The sequence below is a fragment of the Stylophora pistillata genome, chromosome 7 (genome assembly GCF_964205215.1).
Source record: "Stylophora pistillata chromosome 7, jaStyPist1.2, whole genome shotgun sequence".
Lineage (NCBI taxonomy): Eukaryota > Metazoa > Cnidaria > Anthozoa > Scleractinia > Pocilloporidae > Stylophora > Stylophora pistillata.
The window spans coordinates 11,084,140-11,102,315 of NC_142525.1; the positions used below are offsets into that span (position 1 = coordinate 11,084,140).

An 18,176-nucleotide genomic window follows, 5' to 3' on the forward strand; every position below is an offset into this window, starting at 1 on the left:
GGCTATCTAAGGAATATGTTTAGTTTCCGGTCTGTATCCTACAGTCTACTGGGAAATTATATTTTGTCTCTACCGTCTACAAAAACTATACTACTTATGGTCTACACTCCTTTTCATATATGGCTTCAAAACTATGGAACTCTCTTCCGGATTCTTTTAGAACATCTGACTTTCCTGATTTCAAGCGCAAGATTCTACAGTATGACTCTTTTTCATAATTAAATTTTAGAATGCTAGTCCACTTTGGAAAAGAGTGATAGCCTGGGAACGAAGTCACGCCGCAAGCACTTATCGGATTAATTGGGTGGGGGGCCCCCACGGGTAAAAACAAACATGGCGGAAATTAGCGCGGAATGTGATTGTAGCGATGACAGTAAGATTTCAACAGAAGTAGATGGTATTAAAATCAAAGTTATCGAAAGTAGAAAATCAGAAAGCATAAATCTAAGAAAAGAAGATGTACCTGGAGCAATTTTACCTCGAAAAACACTACAATGTACCGTGAAACAGCTGCAGCGACGGCTCATTGCCGTGGAGCTAAAACAACTGGAAATAAAATGAAGCTCGTTCAAAGGTAGGAGAACTTAAGGGTAATTTGAAAATTTCTGAATAGTGCCCCTGTTCTTTTCGTTACGTTGTTGATCCATGATATTCTAAGAATACTGTCTGTACCTACTTTGGTATTTTTTTCCGTTGTAGAGTAAAGGACTACATGGCTGGTGGCCTAAGCTCCAAGATTAAGGACCCTGATGGTGCAATCCATTTACCGAAAGCTAAGGCTAGCCTGGGTCTCATGGAGGAAATTAACGCGACGATACTAGCTTATCTTCAGCTACTCTAAATTGGAGGTTAAATAATGTATATGTATGTATCTATTTATGTATGTATGTAGGTAGGTAGGTAGATATGCATGTATAGAGACTACGAACCCAGCTGAAAAAGCGAATCTTTATAACTCTTGATTTTCAACTGTCTTTACTCTTCTGAGTCCCATTGTAAACAACGATACTTCTGTTCTTTCACACCAGCAGAGATCAGTTATGCAAATGCCCGATATGTCACTATCTTTTGACGAAGTTGCAAATTGTTTAGCCACTTTGGACGCCTCTAAAGCGCGGCCTCGACATCTTTCCTCCACGCCTTCTCAGTAAAAGAATGCAGCAATCAAATTGTACCTAGTCTTTGTGTACTTTTTAATCCCTCCTTATGAACTGCTCGCATACCGTCCGGATGAAGAAAAAAAGTTAATCATGTCATACCGGTACATAATTAAAAAGGACTTTATGGAACCGGCTGGAAATTATAGACCTATTTCCTTGCTGCTATGTACTCTAAGCGAAGTCTTGAAACGCTGTGTCTGTATTTAACTCTACGATCATGCTAAACAATTCATCGGTCTTCTCCAGCATGGCTTTTTTCGAAATCGCTGTTGCGTCACACAGCTGTTATCTGTTCTTAACACCATTGGTCATAACTTGGACAAAAATTTTCAAATAGACGTTAGATACTTGGACTTTACCAAAGCTTTCGATTCCGTCGATCACGCAGTTTTGCTTCAAAAGCTCAAACGATATGGTGTCGAAGGCGGCACGCTCGCCTGATTTTCAGATTACCCAAGTGAAAGATCTAAAAGGATCATTTTGGACGGTGTTGCCTCACAATGGGCCCCAGGAGTACATCAGGAGTTCCTCAGGGGAGCCTACTCGGCCCAGTTCTACTTGTCCTTTTTATTAATGACCTGCCAGGTGTCCTATCGGAAGGTACTCAATTTGCTCTTTACGCGAACGAAACCTAAGTCTTCAGTTCTATCTCGTCTGCAGCAGATTGTGAACGACTACAACAAGCTCTGACAAACCTCAGTGGAGTCATAATAATAACACACGATTCAATGCCTCTAAATGCAAAGTTCTAACTACAAAGTGAAAGAAAAAACCTTTACTTCAAGACTACTTTTTAGGCCCTGAAAAGTTACCGCGCGCGCGTGAGGAGGATCTGGACGTAGTTATCTCGGACAAACTTACCTGGGACTCAAATTTACACCTGATTACAGCAAAAGCAACAAACTTTTAGGTCTCCTGAAGAGATCATATCCCTCGTTAACTAAAGTGGCAGTAAGGTCCTTGTATTTAGCAATTGTGAGACCCCACATTTATTACGCTACTAAAGCCTGGTGCCCTGCTTAGAGGTCACATTTGCCCATGGGTGTACGCTGCTCACGTGAGCAAATGTAAAGACTATTTTTCCGCGCGCGCTTGTTTTTTCTGGTCGCGTAAGATTTGTTAAATAAAAGGGAACTCTAGCTACAATGTATCAATGTTATGTTATAAAACAAATGGTAAACACCACAGCGTACACTATTGAGTTATGGATGCACTTGGGAGGTTTGCTAAGCACTCAAGAAGCTAGAGTCGCTCTAGGCTATCGCCTCGAGCGACTCTTACGCTTCTTTTGTACTTAGCAACCTCCCTCGTGCATCCATAACTCAATAGTGTACGCTGTGGTGTTTACCATTTGTTAAAGATTGAGCAAGTTCAGAGACTCAGTGCCTCCAATTTCAAGTTCTTCGACGCCTTCGACGAGCCGGTGTCCAAACGACAGTCACAAGACTGCCAAAAGAAAAGCTAAGCCTACAAGTGATCCAGTAACGCCGAAAAAACCAAAGTCATGGCAAGCTGTTTTTTCAGCCGACAACACATCTTTTCCACGAGGGTTTCTTCGTAGCTGAAGATATGGTCGTAAATCACTTGCTATTTTCATGAATGCCTCACGATCCATTCTAAGATTTTTTCTCCATTCAGTATCTAGAAGAATGCCGTCTAAAAGATGCTTCCTCCACTGTTTAGTTTTTCCAGGCTTCCTCCAAACTCTTCCTCGACAACAAACAATTCTTCTTCGCTGATAGCGTGGTCTTGCCAACGTTATAGAGTACTGTAGAGTATTGGTTAGCGGCTTGAAATGTCAGAAGGCCTTGACGAGCCTGTTGATCATCAGATCCTTCTATAGAAACTAAACTATTATGGTATACATGGCAAATCTTTCAGATGCTTTCAGTCATATTTGGAAAACCGAACACAAAAATGCTCTGTGAACGTGTCGCTATCCAAAAGCTACTTATTGACTTGTGGCGTCCCTCAAGGGACTATCCTCGGTCCATTACTGTTCCTATCAACGATCTTCCAAATTGCTTATCAAATTGTAAACCGAGAATGTATGCCAATGACACGCACCTTACATATGCGGGAAGCAATCTTGAGAACGTTCAGTTTTGTCTAAATGAAGACCTAGACTGAAACGTCTTCAACTGGCTACAAGCGAACAAACTCACGTTGAACATGACTAAAACCGAATTCATGCTAATAGGGTCGAGGCAGAGACTGAATACTCTCACAGCTTCATCAACAATTAGAATGAACAATACTCAAGTGAGCCCGGTTACAGCTACAAAATCGCTTGGTGTAATAATAGACGATAAACTCGATTGGCATAGTCACATCGAAAAACTGTCGAAAAAGATCACCTCTGGTATCGGGGCCCTAAAGCGAATTAGGCACCTGATCCCAGCATCAACCTTTTATCTCATTTATCAAGCTTTAGAAAAACGTCACTTTGATTACTGTGACATTGTTTGGGGTAGCTGTGGGAAAACGCTACGAGACAAACTGCAAAAAATTGCAGAATAGAGCAGCCCGTGTGTTGACATTCTCTAATTATGATGCTGATGCAACTGAGCTACTCGAGTTTTTAGGGTGGAAAACTCTTGCACGCCAGCAGGAAATCCATAAAGCCACCATGATGCTTAGATGTCTGCACGGGCTAGCTCCATGGTATCTATATTCAAAGTTTACGTGGCGTTACTCTGCTTATGACCTCAGGGACTCTGAAAATAAGCTCAACGTTCCACTACCGTGCACTAATTATTACAGAAAAAGCTTTAGCTACAATGGCGCCACATTATGGAACAGTCTACAAAGCGATATAAGGAACACAGAGTGTCTGGGGTTATTTAAACGTAAGATCAATGACATTCTTTAAGTGTAATGCACGGCATTCACGGAACACAGCTTTAGTGTTATAGTATGTAGTTTGAATTTTAAACATCTTAGCGTATGTGATATGCATTTTTATGGGCTGATGAAATGATCGTGTTTAAATAAAGATTACATTATATTACAACAACAACAACAACAACAACAACAAATTTTATTTTAGCGTAATACGGAAAATTACAATGCTTGGGCCCGCAAGTAGCTAGGGCTATTCGAGGCGGGCACAAGAGAGGAAAATAAAAAAAAGAAAATAATTCTAAAGAAAATGAATATTTATATGTATAATTATAATATATAGACGAACAATCTAGTTTGCCGTGTGGCTTATAGACAGAATGAAACAGGAGGGCAGACTATAGTATAAACTGGAAGTACACACAGTTATAATTTTGAGAATTGTACTCTAATATCAGCAATTCTTATATAATCATCCTCTTTTTTTCAGAATTTCAAAGAGTTTTTCCTTTATTGCGCTTTTAAATTGATTTTTTTTTAAGTGTTTTGATAGGAAGTGGAATACTGTTCCAGATCAAGATGCCAGAAATAGAGAAGGCTCTCTTCATATTTTGAGTTCTAACTTGTTCAACATAATAATTTTCATTGGTAACATATCTAGTCTGGCAACTGTGGACAGAAGCCAGCTTCGTGAACATGTTCTTAATGTTATCAGGAACGAGATTATTGTGGACATCGTACATTAAACGACTCATTTGTTCAAAGCACAACAATGATATCGGCAACTGTTTAGTTTGTAAGAATAACGGAACTGCATGAGCTCTTGGATCAGCGAAGAACAGTAGCCTAAGGGCTCTCTTCTGAAGAACTAGTAGTTTATGAAGATGCGGTTCAGCAGTGTGACCTCAAGCACAAATGCCATAGCTGATATAGGGTAAGATTAAAGAACAGTATAAAGTGAGAAGTACATGACGGGAACAAAATGTCTGAGCTTGGCGATAATTCCGATTGTTTTACTGATTTTCTGACAAATGTAATCTAAATGAATTTTTCATGAAAGATTCGAGTCTATGAGTACACCAAGATATCTAATGTAGTCTTTCATTTGTAACAGTTGACTGGTGTTTGAATTGCTATTTACCATTTTAATATCAGGATAAAAAGAAATAATTTTTTGGCGTGAGCGAAAGATAATATAATTGGTTTTTTCGATGTTCAAGGTTAATTTATTAACAGTTATCCACGAGGAAACTTTATTAAGTTCTTCGTTAATCTCAGATTCAAGTTTTTTGAGATCGCCGTTTGCATAAATTAAACTAGTATCATCGGCGAACAAGTAAAAGTGAAGTTTATTTGAAGACTTATATATATCATTTATATACAAGAGAAAAAGCAAGGGTCCCAGTACAGAGCCTTGGGGTACTCCAGAGAGGGTTTGATGAGCATCAGATATATAACCATTGACGGTCGTATACTGTTTACGACCAATTAAGTACGACTTAAAACCAATTAGTCACTATACCTCAAGTTTTGAGAGAAGAATTTCATAATTAACTGTGTCGAAAAGCCTTTTCAAATCAATGAATAAACAAAAAGTGAATTGACCGTGATCAAAATTAGTAAAAATGCCATTTAGGATTTCTAGAACAGCGTGTTGTGTACCATGCTTGCTTGCGTGTTGTGTACCATGCTTACGATGCCTTTGAGATATTAGTATTGATAATAATAGGCCACTGCACTGAAAACCGCAGTCAAGGATGCTGAAGAGAAGAAAACTAAACTTCAGAATACCCGGCCACTTTTGAACGTTAACAAATCGATTGCTCCCGTACTCCCGAAGTTAAAAAATAATTAAAAGAGAGGGCAGTTAAATTAGTGCTCCTGCAGTCCCGTGCCCCCGAAGTAGAAGAAAATTTAAGAGAGGTCAGTTAAACTAGTGCTTCCGCAGTCCCACACTCCCGATGTCAACGAAGATGGCGCTGCGCGTTTGTGACGTCTCGAAATTTTGACCCCCTAGAGCGATTAGGACAAACAAACAGGCTTCTCGAGTAAATGAATATGGGCGATGATGCGCCCATCTCTAGTTCAAACGCCTCTAAAGCTCGTATTTTAAATCGAAACGACGTTGTTCCTGGCTCAAAGTTCGAGCAAGACCAAGAGAACCATACAAACACACAATTGAAGCGTTGGTTAAAGTGTAGAGGCTTGAAATTGAGCGGAAAATGAGCAGACCTCATCGCACGTGTTCGTGACTGCCTCAAGTCGAGAAAACATTATGTAGTTGATTCAAGTATAGATGATGGCTTCAGGCGAAGATACTAAAGGAAAGTAAAGTCGATCGCGTGGAACTTAAGGATCTAACAGTTCAATGTAAAAAGGGGGTTGACAGGCCTACACGACTCCCCAGGGCGTGTTTAGAATAGCCTATTCAAAGTTTGGCCCTCACGAGTATGTCTTAGAGCGATCGCCCTCATTTTTAAGACACGAGTGGCGGATTTTTGTATAGTTCGCTCAGTACTGGTTGTTTCTATTAAATGCTTTTGTCTCGTGAGAATTTGCTTTAGGTTTGGCACTGATGGTTGGTGTTGTGTAATAAAAGGCAAGATTCGTTGGTTTGTCTTCGGTTTCTGTTGAAGAGCTAGTTTCCTGTTTTTTAAATTCACCTCTGAAAGGGTTGTGTTAATGAAGGCCTCTGGGTGGCCTCTCTTTCGCAAATGCGCTTTGAAATTTGGAATTTTCTCTTCGAATATTGTTCGAGAGGAGTTTGTTCTGAGAAGTCTACGGGCCTCTCCTTTTATTAAGCCTTTCTTAACTCCTTGTGGGTGACAGGAACTATAGTGTGTATACTGAAATGTCTCAGTTTGTTTAAAATGAGTACGCACATCAAGGATTGCGTCCTGTTCGAATCGTTCGCCTCTATAATTATAGATGTAGGTGTCCAGAATGTTGTTTCCTTATCGGAAATTGCAGCCGTAAATTTCATTGTTGGATGACGATTGTTTGCTTTTTCAATGAAACGTTCTATTGTTGTTTTGTTTGTACTCCATAGGGAGAAGATCATCGTCTATGTAGCGTTTCCAAACAAGCGGATTCAGAAAAGACTTTTGTCAAGGATTTCATTGTACAGCACAAATATAAGTATTGTAGTTAACACTATCAACTGAGAAATTCTTTCTAGAACACGCATTTTCCCGGCGTTGACAAAGTTCTAAGTCATGCATGCTTCGACTTTGGGAACGGTATGAAGGCTTTCCGACCGTTTTTAAGCGTTTCTTTAGGCGGATTAAGCGAATCTGGCAATCTGGCCGGGTATTCTGAAGTTTAGCCGAAGAAAACTGAATGTGACGCCAAAAGAGAACCCTCGCCCGCCATTTTGTTGTTTACAAAAGCTTAGCGACCGAGCCATGACGCTGGCCCTAGCCCCGGGAAAGCCTTGCTTGTCGAGTTTGCATGTAATGGAGGGCTATGTTTTGACCCTTCTGGTAGGGTGACCCTATCTCCATGTAAAACAGGCTCTTTGTATGCGATCCACATCTGAGGTGACCACACCACGAGACAAACAATTACATTTCCCTTTTTTTAAGTATAGGGAGATGTTGAAGGTTAATCCTTTTCAGGAGTCAAAGGGTTCAATGTTCTCCATCAATCAAACACTATACCCAAACAGAAGAATTTTCCATTTATTCCAGTCTTTTAATGTACATCATTCTTGTAGTGTACATCATAAACCCAACAATCCACCATGATTCTATCTCAGCAACAAAGGAGACTTTCTGTTCTTTCTTTTTTTCACAATATTAACAAATGAATTAAGCGCCTTCGTAAAAAAGTTTTCATATCAAGGAGTGATTCTACATCTATATCACTGTGTTTGTTGTTTTGTTTTAGAACTTAGCTGACGGCTCGGAGGGGGCTTCTATTTCATATTTTCTGTTAGAACTAATTTCATGGCCAAGTGACCTCTATTCTCTATTTCTACATTTTTGCATTTGTGCACGGCATCTTTCCTGCTTTGTAAATCCATTTATTCCAATTTTCATCCACCCAAGCTTTTCCTGCCATGTCTTCAGTTTGTTGGAGATTTCTACATAGTTTGATTTGATTCTTGGCCCATTCAGAGAAATCAAATTCAGAATCTGCCTGATTGCCTGAGTGCTTTGGACTAAATTTTATAGAATCACTTTGTTCACCAGAATCAAAAGATTTTTGAAGTGTCATCTCTGGAGAGTAAGCTTCCTTCTGTATTCTGGAGCATATCTCAACCTGTTGTTTTGCCCATTGTGTGAACTCAAAGGGTGGTGTCTCAGAGAATACTTCTCCCACTCTGCTGTGGTTCAATTTGTAACCAGACTCTCCTCCAGCACTAGGAATGCTATCCATGCGTGTACAAGAACTATATTCAGTGAAATCTCCATCCAGAATTTCTTCACACTTTGCCATCTGATCCTTTTTCCACTGAGAAAAATGAAATGACTGGCTTGGTTCCTGCTCAAGTGAGGGTGAGTCTACTTTATTTTTGTTATTACTTTTGTCACAACTGAAATCACTGCTGGAAGTTCGTTGCTTCTTGGTTGATTGAGTTGGTGTGTGAGTTTTTAAGAAAGCTCTGTTGTTATCTGATTCAGGTAAGAGTGGAAAATCGCTTTCACCATGTTCATCAAGAATGTCACCTGGATCACTCAAGTGTGATATTCCACTGATGTTAAAGTCTGTGATATTGTGATCTTCATTTTCTTGGCTGGTATTGAGCTGCTCATTTATCTGGGATATGTCTGTGTTGCATCCTGTATCAGCAAGGGAGAAAACAAATACTACTTCTTGTAACAAAATAATCAAATTTTCCTGTTTTTACACAAAATATAAGCTCAATAACCAACCACTGGAAACGAAGTAAGTGTGCTTCCTTAAACACTGGACTTAAGCTGAAGGATGATCTTGAAATTAGTCTGCTTTGCGGCCACCATTTTGGGTCATATTCTTCTTTATAGGCACAGGTGCCTCTTAAAAGTTAAGTAAGTCGTTATCTTTTGCTTTCCTGGATACCTGTTGCCTAAGAAACCTTCCTGAATGCAGGTTCTTCTCTTAGTTTGTTTACTGGTATATTTTAAATGAAGTTTGTTTAGAAAGGTATTTAACTGACCCTCTCCACCTTTGTCCAAAACCTTGTAAAAGGATCACTTTTCAATGAAAACAATTTCACCCTCAACTTCATTGAAAAAGTAAGGGGAGTGAGACTAAAGAACATAATGCATCAATCAATCAAAAAGTTTGACATCCTCCTCCAGGCAACTCTCCTGGGCAGGGCTCAACACTAATAGCGGTCAACTAGCCACAGATTACTAGAAATTCAGTTTTGGCTGGTAGTTTTCGATTTCCTCTAACCAGTTTGGCTAGTAAAAATACTGAAAGTTTTGTAACATCTAAGTTGTCACTAGCCACTATACTAGTAAGTTGAAAAGTTAGTGACAAGCCCTGCCCTGGCATTTCAATTCTGAAGATAAGTTTGTTCCAATTTTCCCACCCATGTGCTGGATATGATGGTGAATATTTTTGACCAAGCTTCTGAATAGATATTGAAGACTTTTTCTTCTGAGCCCTTGTCTGCAAAAGTGAACTCTATACTTTTATACACCTTCATATTGAAAGTCATTAAATTGCTGGTAGTCAACCTAAAAAACTCAGCACTTCCAGTTCAAATTTCCCTCCCCACACAGGCAAGGTAAAATTCCCCATTTACCCATTCTTGGGCTCGGACACTTTTCAAATGCCTGTGAGTTGCCTGGGGGTGGGGTTAGGGGGGGGGGGATGTTGAAGATTCCAATTGACTGGTGCATAATAAGGTATAAATATTTCTAAAATACTAGGTATATGCCCTAATTTTCTGCGAAAGTTTCAGGATATTTGTCTTGATATGGGGCTGTGAACAGAGGAATCAGCTATCAAGACTTGCAAATGAAAGTACTTAAATTAATTGAAACAGCTCGAGGCAGTAATGTGATTTTCAAGCTTGCCAATTTATATATATATATATATATATATATATATATATATATATATAATTATATATATCCTCCTTTGCGTATTCTATTACCTAAATGCGCAAAATGATTCACATTTTAGTAAGATAACAGATAGAAAGGTACTTTTATATACCTGACGATGAATCTTCTCGTTGTCTCTTCACTGGAATCTTCATCGGTCTCTTTTCTGGGTCTTCTTTTCTGTTCGACGTGGCTTTATTATCCCTCAGACAGCCTCTCGAATTTGATTGTCCATCTACCTTGAAGAACCTGTTAAGCTTTGTCTGCCTCGCATTGCGTAATTTTTTTACTGTTCTCGGCGAGAGAGGGGAACAAGAGATCTGTACATCGAGGCCGCCTGGTCTGGAAGCAAGATTTAATAAGCGTTTCTCTTTCGTTTTCTTCGTCTTTCCACCCTTTAGTGGAGCTAATCGAGTTTCTTCCCTTTTGGTATTTGCAGATAGCCATTGTCCACAGCCTTCTGCACGGTTGGACATGATATTTTCAGTCAAAAAAAAGGCAAATTACGTTTGACAAGAAGCTAAAATTTGCTATTATGATTCAAAATGGCGCGCCAATTTAAACAGCCTCGCTTTGATCATTCATTGAAGTACCAAAATAACCTCGGAGGGGACCCCTGAGAAAAAAGAAGAAAGCATTGTAACATTTCCCCCTAAAGAACGAATGCTTCCTCTTCAATACATTTATCCATAAAGATAAGAAATATGCTAACTAACGGGAATAGAATCTGGGGATATTTCATTTCGTATTAAGAGGATGTGATGCGATATTTGATTATATCTGGGGAGTCCCCCAGAGTAATGTTTATGTTTTGGCGTTCGTCGGATCGCTCTCAGCCAGTCATGCAAGAATCACTCTCATCGATGGAGTGTGAACGATAATTAATATCTTTCAGTCTTTCCACAGGAGATTGCAGAATGGCCAGGGCAGTTGATCGAAGGAGAAGTCATTCTGCAGTGAATATCATATCAATAGATATTGGAACAACCACAATCGTTTGCCATCATTTTGATAGCTCGGGAATCTCTTTGTACCACACATCAAGAAAGGTTAGTTCCACCGATTGAAGTCCAGGTCACTTTCTCAGTAGTAAGCTTCGCAGAAATCGTTCCTGATCGAGCTGAAGGCTGTAAAAAAAAAATTCTTTTAGGAGTGTTGGTAGTAGTAGTTGCGTTCATTTACAAGACCACAACTTCTAGCGATTCTTTACAAATTTAAGCTCAAGCTTTAGCTTATTTAATTATATAAATAAGTGGCAAGACTTCTGTGAAATAGTATGTAAGGTTGAAAGCTTTTAGAGCCTTGTTTGCCTTTTTGTAAAAACAGGCTGTTACTTTATGACACCAAACAAGGCCGGATTTGATTATCAGGTTCTGTGCTTTGAAATTATCCACACTTTGAGAACTGTTTCATGTCTTGTGCTTCCAAACAGATCTGAATCTGGACACTCATAAACTAGCGCATAACGTAAATACAACACCCTCTCTGCCCTTTAAAGAGATCACATCAGTCTAGCTCCGTCCTAAACGGTGCATTGACTGCCGTAGAAAAATATCTCATTGTAGTCTTCTGAACTGTAAAAAATCGTCTTAGTGTATTGGCTAGTTTAAAGCCAAATATAGGTTTTTCCCTTCTGTAGAAGGGTTAATCCTGTAAACACAGTTGGAAAAAAGGTAGCATTTTTACTAAATGTGCATATTAGTTAAATGGGAGATGATAACATTGAAATAGAAATTATCCGCTGGCATGGATCACTGCTTTTAAATCCTATAAACGTGATTTTTCTCTAAAGTATAGTAACTTTTATTAGTCCCCGAATATTAAACCAGTGTTGAACAAAAACTAACTTCCATTTTGCATTTTGTATGCTCAGTTGCCATACCTTTAAACAGGAATTTCAAGAAGTCAAAGATGACCTTGTTGTGAGACAAACCTTGCTTTTGTTTGTTTGTTTTTCACCCTGTTGCATTATGATGCTAACTTGTTCAGGTCTCAATCAAAACAAGGTCCTCTTTAGCTTGACACCTCCCAAGAGGCTAATGGCAACTGAGTACATCATAAATGTGCACTGTGATGGGTGGATGGATGGATGACCTTTATTTATTAAACACGAAAAAAAATTTAAAGCTACAAGCTTGTGGGGTCATGTATTTGTAATTAAAAACATAAATCCTAATGTAAATAAAATGTCAAAACATTGACTAGATTAGTAACTAAAGCATTATGAATTATACATTAAATTTATTCTTTATGAGATGAAATCATTACTGAATGGGTAAGATATCACTAAAATGTTCATAAATAATCGTCAATTATAAATAAAATCTGCATTTCTACGCCGCGTTGTCAAGGCGGAGGTAGTCTCGAATTTAAAATCCTTGAAATAATCTTTTGTTCTTATCAGATATCGATCTTTGTTGCTCAGATGCCATGTTCCGTTCTCCTTGAGACAAATCGTATTCCACAGAACGGTGCCTCTGTAAGCCAGCGAATCCTTCATAAATCTAGTTTCGAATCTTGGTACTGATAAGCAGTCTCCACCCTCATAGTGAATATCCATTACTCACTTTGATCAGAGATAAGGGCTAGCACACAGAGGGCTTGGGGAAACTTTTTCCTTTAATATGAAACTTTAAGCCTCATTTAGAATGAAGTTTTGTACATGGCTTGGTAACACTGCCTAGGACAGATGATGATAATGAATCATTACATGATAGAATTTACAACAAAGCTTACAGATTTTGCTATCAGAGCTTAATTATCTCCATTTCTGCAGCATAAAGTCAGGCTAAGAGAATTACCACTCTAATTGGCTGATGGGTTGTTAGTCCATTACAGGTTTGCTTCCCTCTCCATCTCCCCATCCTTCCCTACCCTTGCTTTTTTCTGTCACATTTCATTAGTGCTCATTCAGAGCTGTCAATCAGGGCTGTCAATCAGGGTCATCGATTAGGGCTTTCAGTAAGAGGCAGTAGTTGGCCAAAACGGCTGGCTTGTCTCCTATTTTTACCTCCAGAGCTACTTTCACCTTGTCTTATCATAGGACTGGTGAAAACTAATTTAAAATTAAATACAATTTTAAGTTAGAAATTATAATCATTCAATCATTTTCAAATAGTAACAGATAAGAGGTGTGAATTAATTCTGCATTTAAAGGGTTTTGCAAACTTGTGAAACACCAGGCATGTCAGAACTTAATAGCTCCCAGTCTAGTATAAGATTTAACTATTAAACAACATATCCACGGTAACAAGGTTGCCTACTATTTCTTCTTTTAAACTTGTTGAAAACCCTAAATTCATTTAGGCTCTTGTAGAAGGATGGCTTTTTTTTAAGTTAGTTAAGTATCAGTTCCAAGAACACTGCCAGAATGACAAGGGCTAGGGTTCCAATCTGAATCTCTCTCTCCAACATCCAGCTTGGTAACCATCAACCCTCCTATCTTACATTTTTTCGCTTTAGGTTGAACTTCTTTATCCCCAGCTGGGAGGGGTCGAGTTAGACCCAGATGTGTTATGGGAGCAGTTTGTTGATGTTATTACTGAGGTCATGGAAGGTAAAAAAAAATTTTTCTTAATGTCCGTTACAGTTATTAATAGTAGTCCCAAATATTAAATCTAGTGCCCAAACCCTTTAAACATTACCCTAGCATCAGTAAGCATATTCTCCATACTGTTCATTGTAATTTCATAAGTTTTTGACAAGGAGAACTTGTTCAACAAGTGAGAGCGTTTTTTAATTCAATTTGGTGATCATTTCCTTTATTCTCCTGACCTCAATGTGTGATTAATGGGAGGAATATTCTTTGGAGAAATTAGATGCTGGCCACTCCAAGGAGTCAAAAAGTTTGGAGATGATTCTTGAATCACTAAAGGAGAGATTACCATGCCGGTGGAAAAAAAAAAAAAAAACACATGAGAAAGTTTCGCACTAAGATGCCATACCCTAAACTCCAAACCTTTTTTGCACCAATGCTTTAGGTTCATAAGGTACCCATTTCAGATACATTCAAACATTTTTATCCTAATGTTTTGCATACTGGCAGGTTTCTATGGTGAGAAAGGGAGGACAAAAAGACGTATTTTTTAGCAACTTGATGAAATGTCCTCATGATTTACCTCTTAAAACATTCATGTTGCCATCACTTTCAAATTGCTGGTAACAACTTGCAAGGGGTGAACCTTTAAGTAACACCCACTGCCTGAAGAGGGTACCCCCATTCAGGAAGAGAACCAGCTGTACAGTCTGTTCAACAAATAGATTCCATATTGCTTTACATCTATTCAGCAATAGATCACAGATGACATCAAAATATGGTAAGACCAAAAAAAAAAAAAAACACAAAATGGTGTTAATGGTGATGTCATTTGTGTGTCTGTAGACTACAAGTAGTCTCTCCATTTTGGCAAAGTCCATTGTGCAAGTCAAAAAAAAATTAGTAAAAACAAAATTTCTGCTAGACACTGCGGGGGAGCTCCATGAGTCCTTACTTTTCAAGCACCTCACTCATGGGGCTATCATGGCACTTTGGTATCACTCTAACAGTTCCCCGTGGCATGCTAACAGCAATTTTTTTCCCCTAGAAAGTATTTTTTTTAATTGTGCAATGGACTTAGCTGAAAAGGAGGGACTACCCATATTGTAGTGTGTCTGTCCTCTGACAGATAATATCTTAGGACAAATCCAAATGAATGTATGATTCTGCTTATCATAATGTATGACAAACTGGGTTATAGAACCTCTGGCTCATAAATTTCATGAGGCATATGTTTCTTAGTTCATTCACAGGTGAATCAATTTTTAGTTGTCTGGATTAAAAGTACTTAATACTTTTTTTCTCTTTTGAAGCATCAAATCTTCAAGCAGAGGATGTCACAGCCCTGGGGATCTCCACTATGAGAGGAACATTTATAACTTGGGACAGGTAATCACATCTCAGTGGTGTGTCCCAGGGGGCCCAGGTGCCCTCTTATTTTGGGTAAAAAAAAGAAATGCAGAAGGAAGAAAACTCAGCCCCTCCCCCCCTTATCTCATAGTCTGGATCCATCTCTTACGATTTATCTTTGTTGCGTATTGATGATAATTCTTGAATATTACTGTTACAACATTTTTAAATTATCATTTTTAGTAATGTAAGGTACAGTGGAACCCCACTAACTTGGACCCTGACCCCATGCTAACTTGAACAAGATCTAATTTTCACTTGGGAGGATTGTACCTCCCTCCTACTCTTTGGCCTACAAATCTACTAACTTGTTGACAGATCTGTTCAAGAATGATCTAGCACAACAGAAATGATGGGTAACTGGCCAAGTACAAGGTCATTCTTGGAATTTCAAGGAGGCTCAGAAAAATTCAAAATTTTCCTTGTTTTGTTATCACATTCGCTTAATTCAAGTTCTTTCAACACCTTTAATTGTTGTAGAAGTAAATCCCTTATTTACTTTGTTCATAGAAAGACTGGTAAACCCTACCACAACTTTATCAGTTGGCAAGACATGAGAGCAGGAAATTGTGTCGAGAGTTGGAATAAATCTCTTACTCTAAAGGTTTGTGACATGGGCTTGCAATGTTTTGCTAAAAGCATCAGCATCAGAATCTCTCTGCTGTGGCCAATTCACATTATCAACTCAGTTGATAAAAGAAAATTATCCTGTAATAGTCAATACTAACGCAGCAGTGCAGATTTTTAGAAATTTACCTCCTTTGTTGGGCTAAACGCCTTTTGCGTCTTTTTGACTTTTCAGGTTTGAGCTTTGGTCAGATATATTACCAAAAAATTCTAAGAGAGTGCATTTGGCCGAAGGAAAATAACAGAAAGAGCCTATTAGCTAGGACTTAAAGTGAAAACAAGAAAACTGTCAAAAGCGTGGGAAAACGCGGGAAAACGCGGGTGACCAAATCCTGATCGATTATAGTTTTGCATCTGATTGGCTGAGAAATAAGCGCGAGTTAACTAGACCGATCACGCAGCGCAATATTGAAAATTGCTCTTTCGCCTTGGCACTGTTCCCTTGACGCAATCACAATCATTCAATTTCAACTCGTTGAAGAACAGTTAACAAAATTATCAAGAGTTATACCTCATTTGCACCAAAGCTCAAACATGTTTTAAAGCTGTTTTGTTAAACACGGTTTAACGTTGTTTTCTTCATCCAAGCTGCTTAAACGGATATTTGTCGACTTCAAATTTAACACGTTGTTTGAGATTTTCATTCAGTTAGACCTGGTTTAAGCAGTAAACGTGTATTGTTTGTGTGAATGGACTGTTAGACTAACCTACGCCAAGATTACACTGCTGTGATGAAAAGAACAACTCGCAAATAGAAACGAATAGTTTAACGAGCGAGCCCTCTTAAGTTACAATGTCTCCATTTTACGCTAACGTTTTTTAACACTTCTCTTTAAAGAGTTTGAATGTGGGGTCTAAATTTCTTCACATGATCTCAAGACAAAAGAAATACTTGGCTGGAAGTGTCATTAGCTTTTCAACACAACATGTGAGTTAAATTGAATGCTTTAGTGCGTTTGATGTTACAGTCATGTGGGCAACAGAGCCACCTGTTTTTTAATACCAACTGTTTCGCTTTTCACCTTTGTTTTCATCAGTATGTTATTTGTCAACTCGTAAACCGCTCTATGAAAAGTCAAACTACACACTTGTAACCGATCTTTTTCTGGTCAAGACTTACTTATTGTTCCTCGTCTAATATGTCAGGGATTGGAAAATGGTTTGTGTTATTTGGAGCTCTACCAAATCATTACACGAAGCACGTGCTCGCCATATTCGCATGTACTTACAATCTCTTTATGCAATGGAATACAAGGGGTCTGGACCCCAATATCTTACATGTTTGACAACTGGAGGGATTAAAAGTAGACATGTCAAACAGTCCTTCGCTAATGTTTTTTTTTTTTTTGTGGCTCAAGTGTTCAACATAGAACCAGAAATATTTTGTTGTTCCACACAAATGAATCCTATTGGTTCTTCAACTAAGTCGCATGTGTTTTGTTTTCAGACGTCAATTAGGCTTCACTGGTTATTCAAGACCCATCCAGATGTAAGTTTCTCAATAGAATGCAGCTGCCCTCCACACTTTACTGCTTAGACTGCATTGCATTATCGTATACTTGTGCTTGGTCATTACACTTCAGTATCAGGAGGTTTAATCAGATTAGACGGGCACAGTGTTTACCACTTGTATGCTGTATTAGATACATTTTGTACATAAAACGTCAAAGTGAGCTAATAGATAAAAAACCTAATGCGAGTAAGAAGCATGTGTTGTGAACAGCTTGTGGTTTTTGGCCATAAAAATGATGCTTAGTCATTTTTTTTTCAGTGTTTTGTCTCTGTTGTCCCCGTAACTGGACTTTATCGTAGTTGGTTCCTGACAACTTATGTATGTTTTCGTTCTACAATTACTGTAGCTTGCCAAAAAGGCAGATATGGGTGTTCTGGCATTTGGAACCATTGACTCTTGGCTGATCTGGAAACTAACCAAGGGTAGGTTGTTATGGCTTTTCTCTTTCGTAAAATTGTGCCTCAGTATTATAAAGTCTCTGTACGGTTACACGATCACAACTCACAACAGCCGTTAATCAGTATTCACCTCCCTTAGACACGTTTATTAACATAAGTATTCATATTGAATATAAGCGATGCATATGAGCGATTTTTTCCGTGATGATAACCTACTTAAAGCTACGACGCTACACTTATGCAATCCAGAATACATGTGAGCTTCAGTGCAATCCGATTTGCGGTCAGCCTTGATTCTTGCTACTCTCGCTAGCTTCTTTCAGGCAGTCCGTTTATGGAAACCAGCGGGGAACAAGGCGAGCGAGAGAAAAATGAGGGAGGACTGAGGAGAGGGAAGGGGGGGCACTCTTCCTCAACACTCCCCCCTGAAAACCCTGCTGATTTTTTTTTGTCTGCCCGGAAGCCTTTTTATCGTTTAATTTTTTATGTGTTCATCACCAGGTCAGCTTCATGTGACAGATTACTCCAATGCAAGTGGTACAGGGATGTTTGATCCTTTTATTGTAAGTTTGTTTTGTTTGTTAAAATTACGGGATTCTGAATGTAAACATTAACACTTGAAAATTTCGAATCAATGCCAGTATCTGTGCA

At 38.7% G+C, this 18,176-nt stretch overlaps 2 protein-coding genes across 4 annotated transcripts in view; one reads left to right on the forward strand and one right to left on the reverse strand.

The window, feature by feature from the left end:
• Positions 1-7,659: 7,659 nt before the first annotated feature.
• Positions 7,660-10,683, reverse strand: LOC111334852 (uncharacterized). The gene is made up of 2 exons (XM_088728375.1): positions 10,155-10,683; positions 7,660-8,785 (listed from the first exon to the last, which is right to left on the reverse strand). Exons 1-2 carry the CDS (start codon positions 10,516-10,518, stop codon positions 7,977-7,979), a joined length of 1,173 nt encoding a protein of 390 aa, XP_088584501.1. The 5' UTR covers positions 10,519-10,683; the 3' UTR covers positions 7,660-7,976.
• A 151-nt stretch (positions 10,684-10,834) lies between these two features.
• The window catches only part of LOC111334868 (glycerol kinase 5-like), a 19,120-nt gene continuing 11,778 nt past the window's right edge, over positions 10,835-18,176 (forward strand). For 2 of the 3 annotated variants that reach the window (XM_088728371.1, XM_088728373.1), the window contains exons 1-9: positions 10,835-11,091; positions 12,447-12,521; positions 13,505-13,598; positions 14,891-14,966; positions 15,498-15,591; positions 16,453-16,542; positions 17,062-17,103; positions 17,474-17,549; positions 18,027-18,088. In XM_088728371.1, the coding sequence (XP_088584497.1) occupies positions 10,960-11,091; positions 12,447-12,521; positions 13,505-13,598; positions 14,891-14,966; positions 15,498-15,591; positions 16,453-16,542; positions 17,062-17,103; positions 17,474-17,549; positions 18,027-18,088 (741 nt within the window). In that variant the 5' untranslated portion in view covers positions 10,835-10,959. The remainder of the gene's footprint in view (positions 11,092-12,446; positions 12,522-13,504; positions 13,599-14,890; positions 14,967-15,497; positions 15,592-16,452; positions 16,543-17,061; positions 17,104-17,473; positions 17,550-18,026; positions 18,089-18,176) is intronic. The other variant, XM_088728372.1, reaches the window with a different exon arrangement.

Bases quoted from the DNA above. Each gene is read 5' to 3' on its own strand.
- LOC111334852 (XM_088728375.1), bottom strand. From the start codon at position 10,518: ATGTCCAACCGTGCAGAAGGCTGTGGACAATGGCTATCTGCAAATACC. The intron at 8,786-10,154 runs GTATATAAAAGT...TTGCTGATACAG, and splicing joins ACGAGAAGATTCATCGTCAG to GATGCAACACAGACATATCC.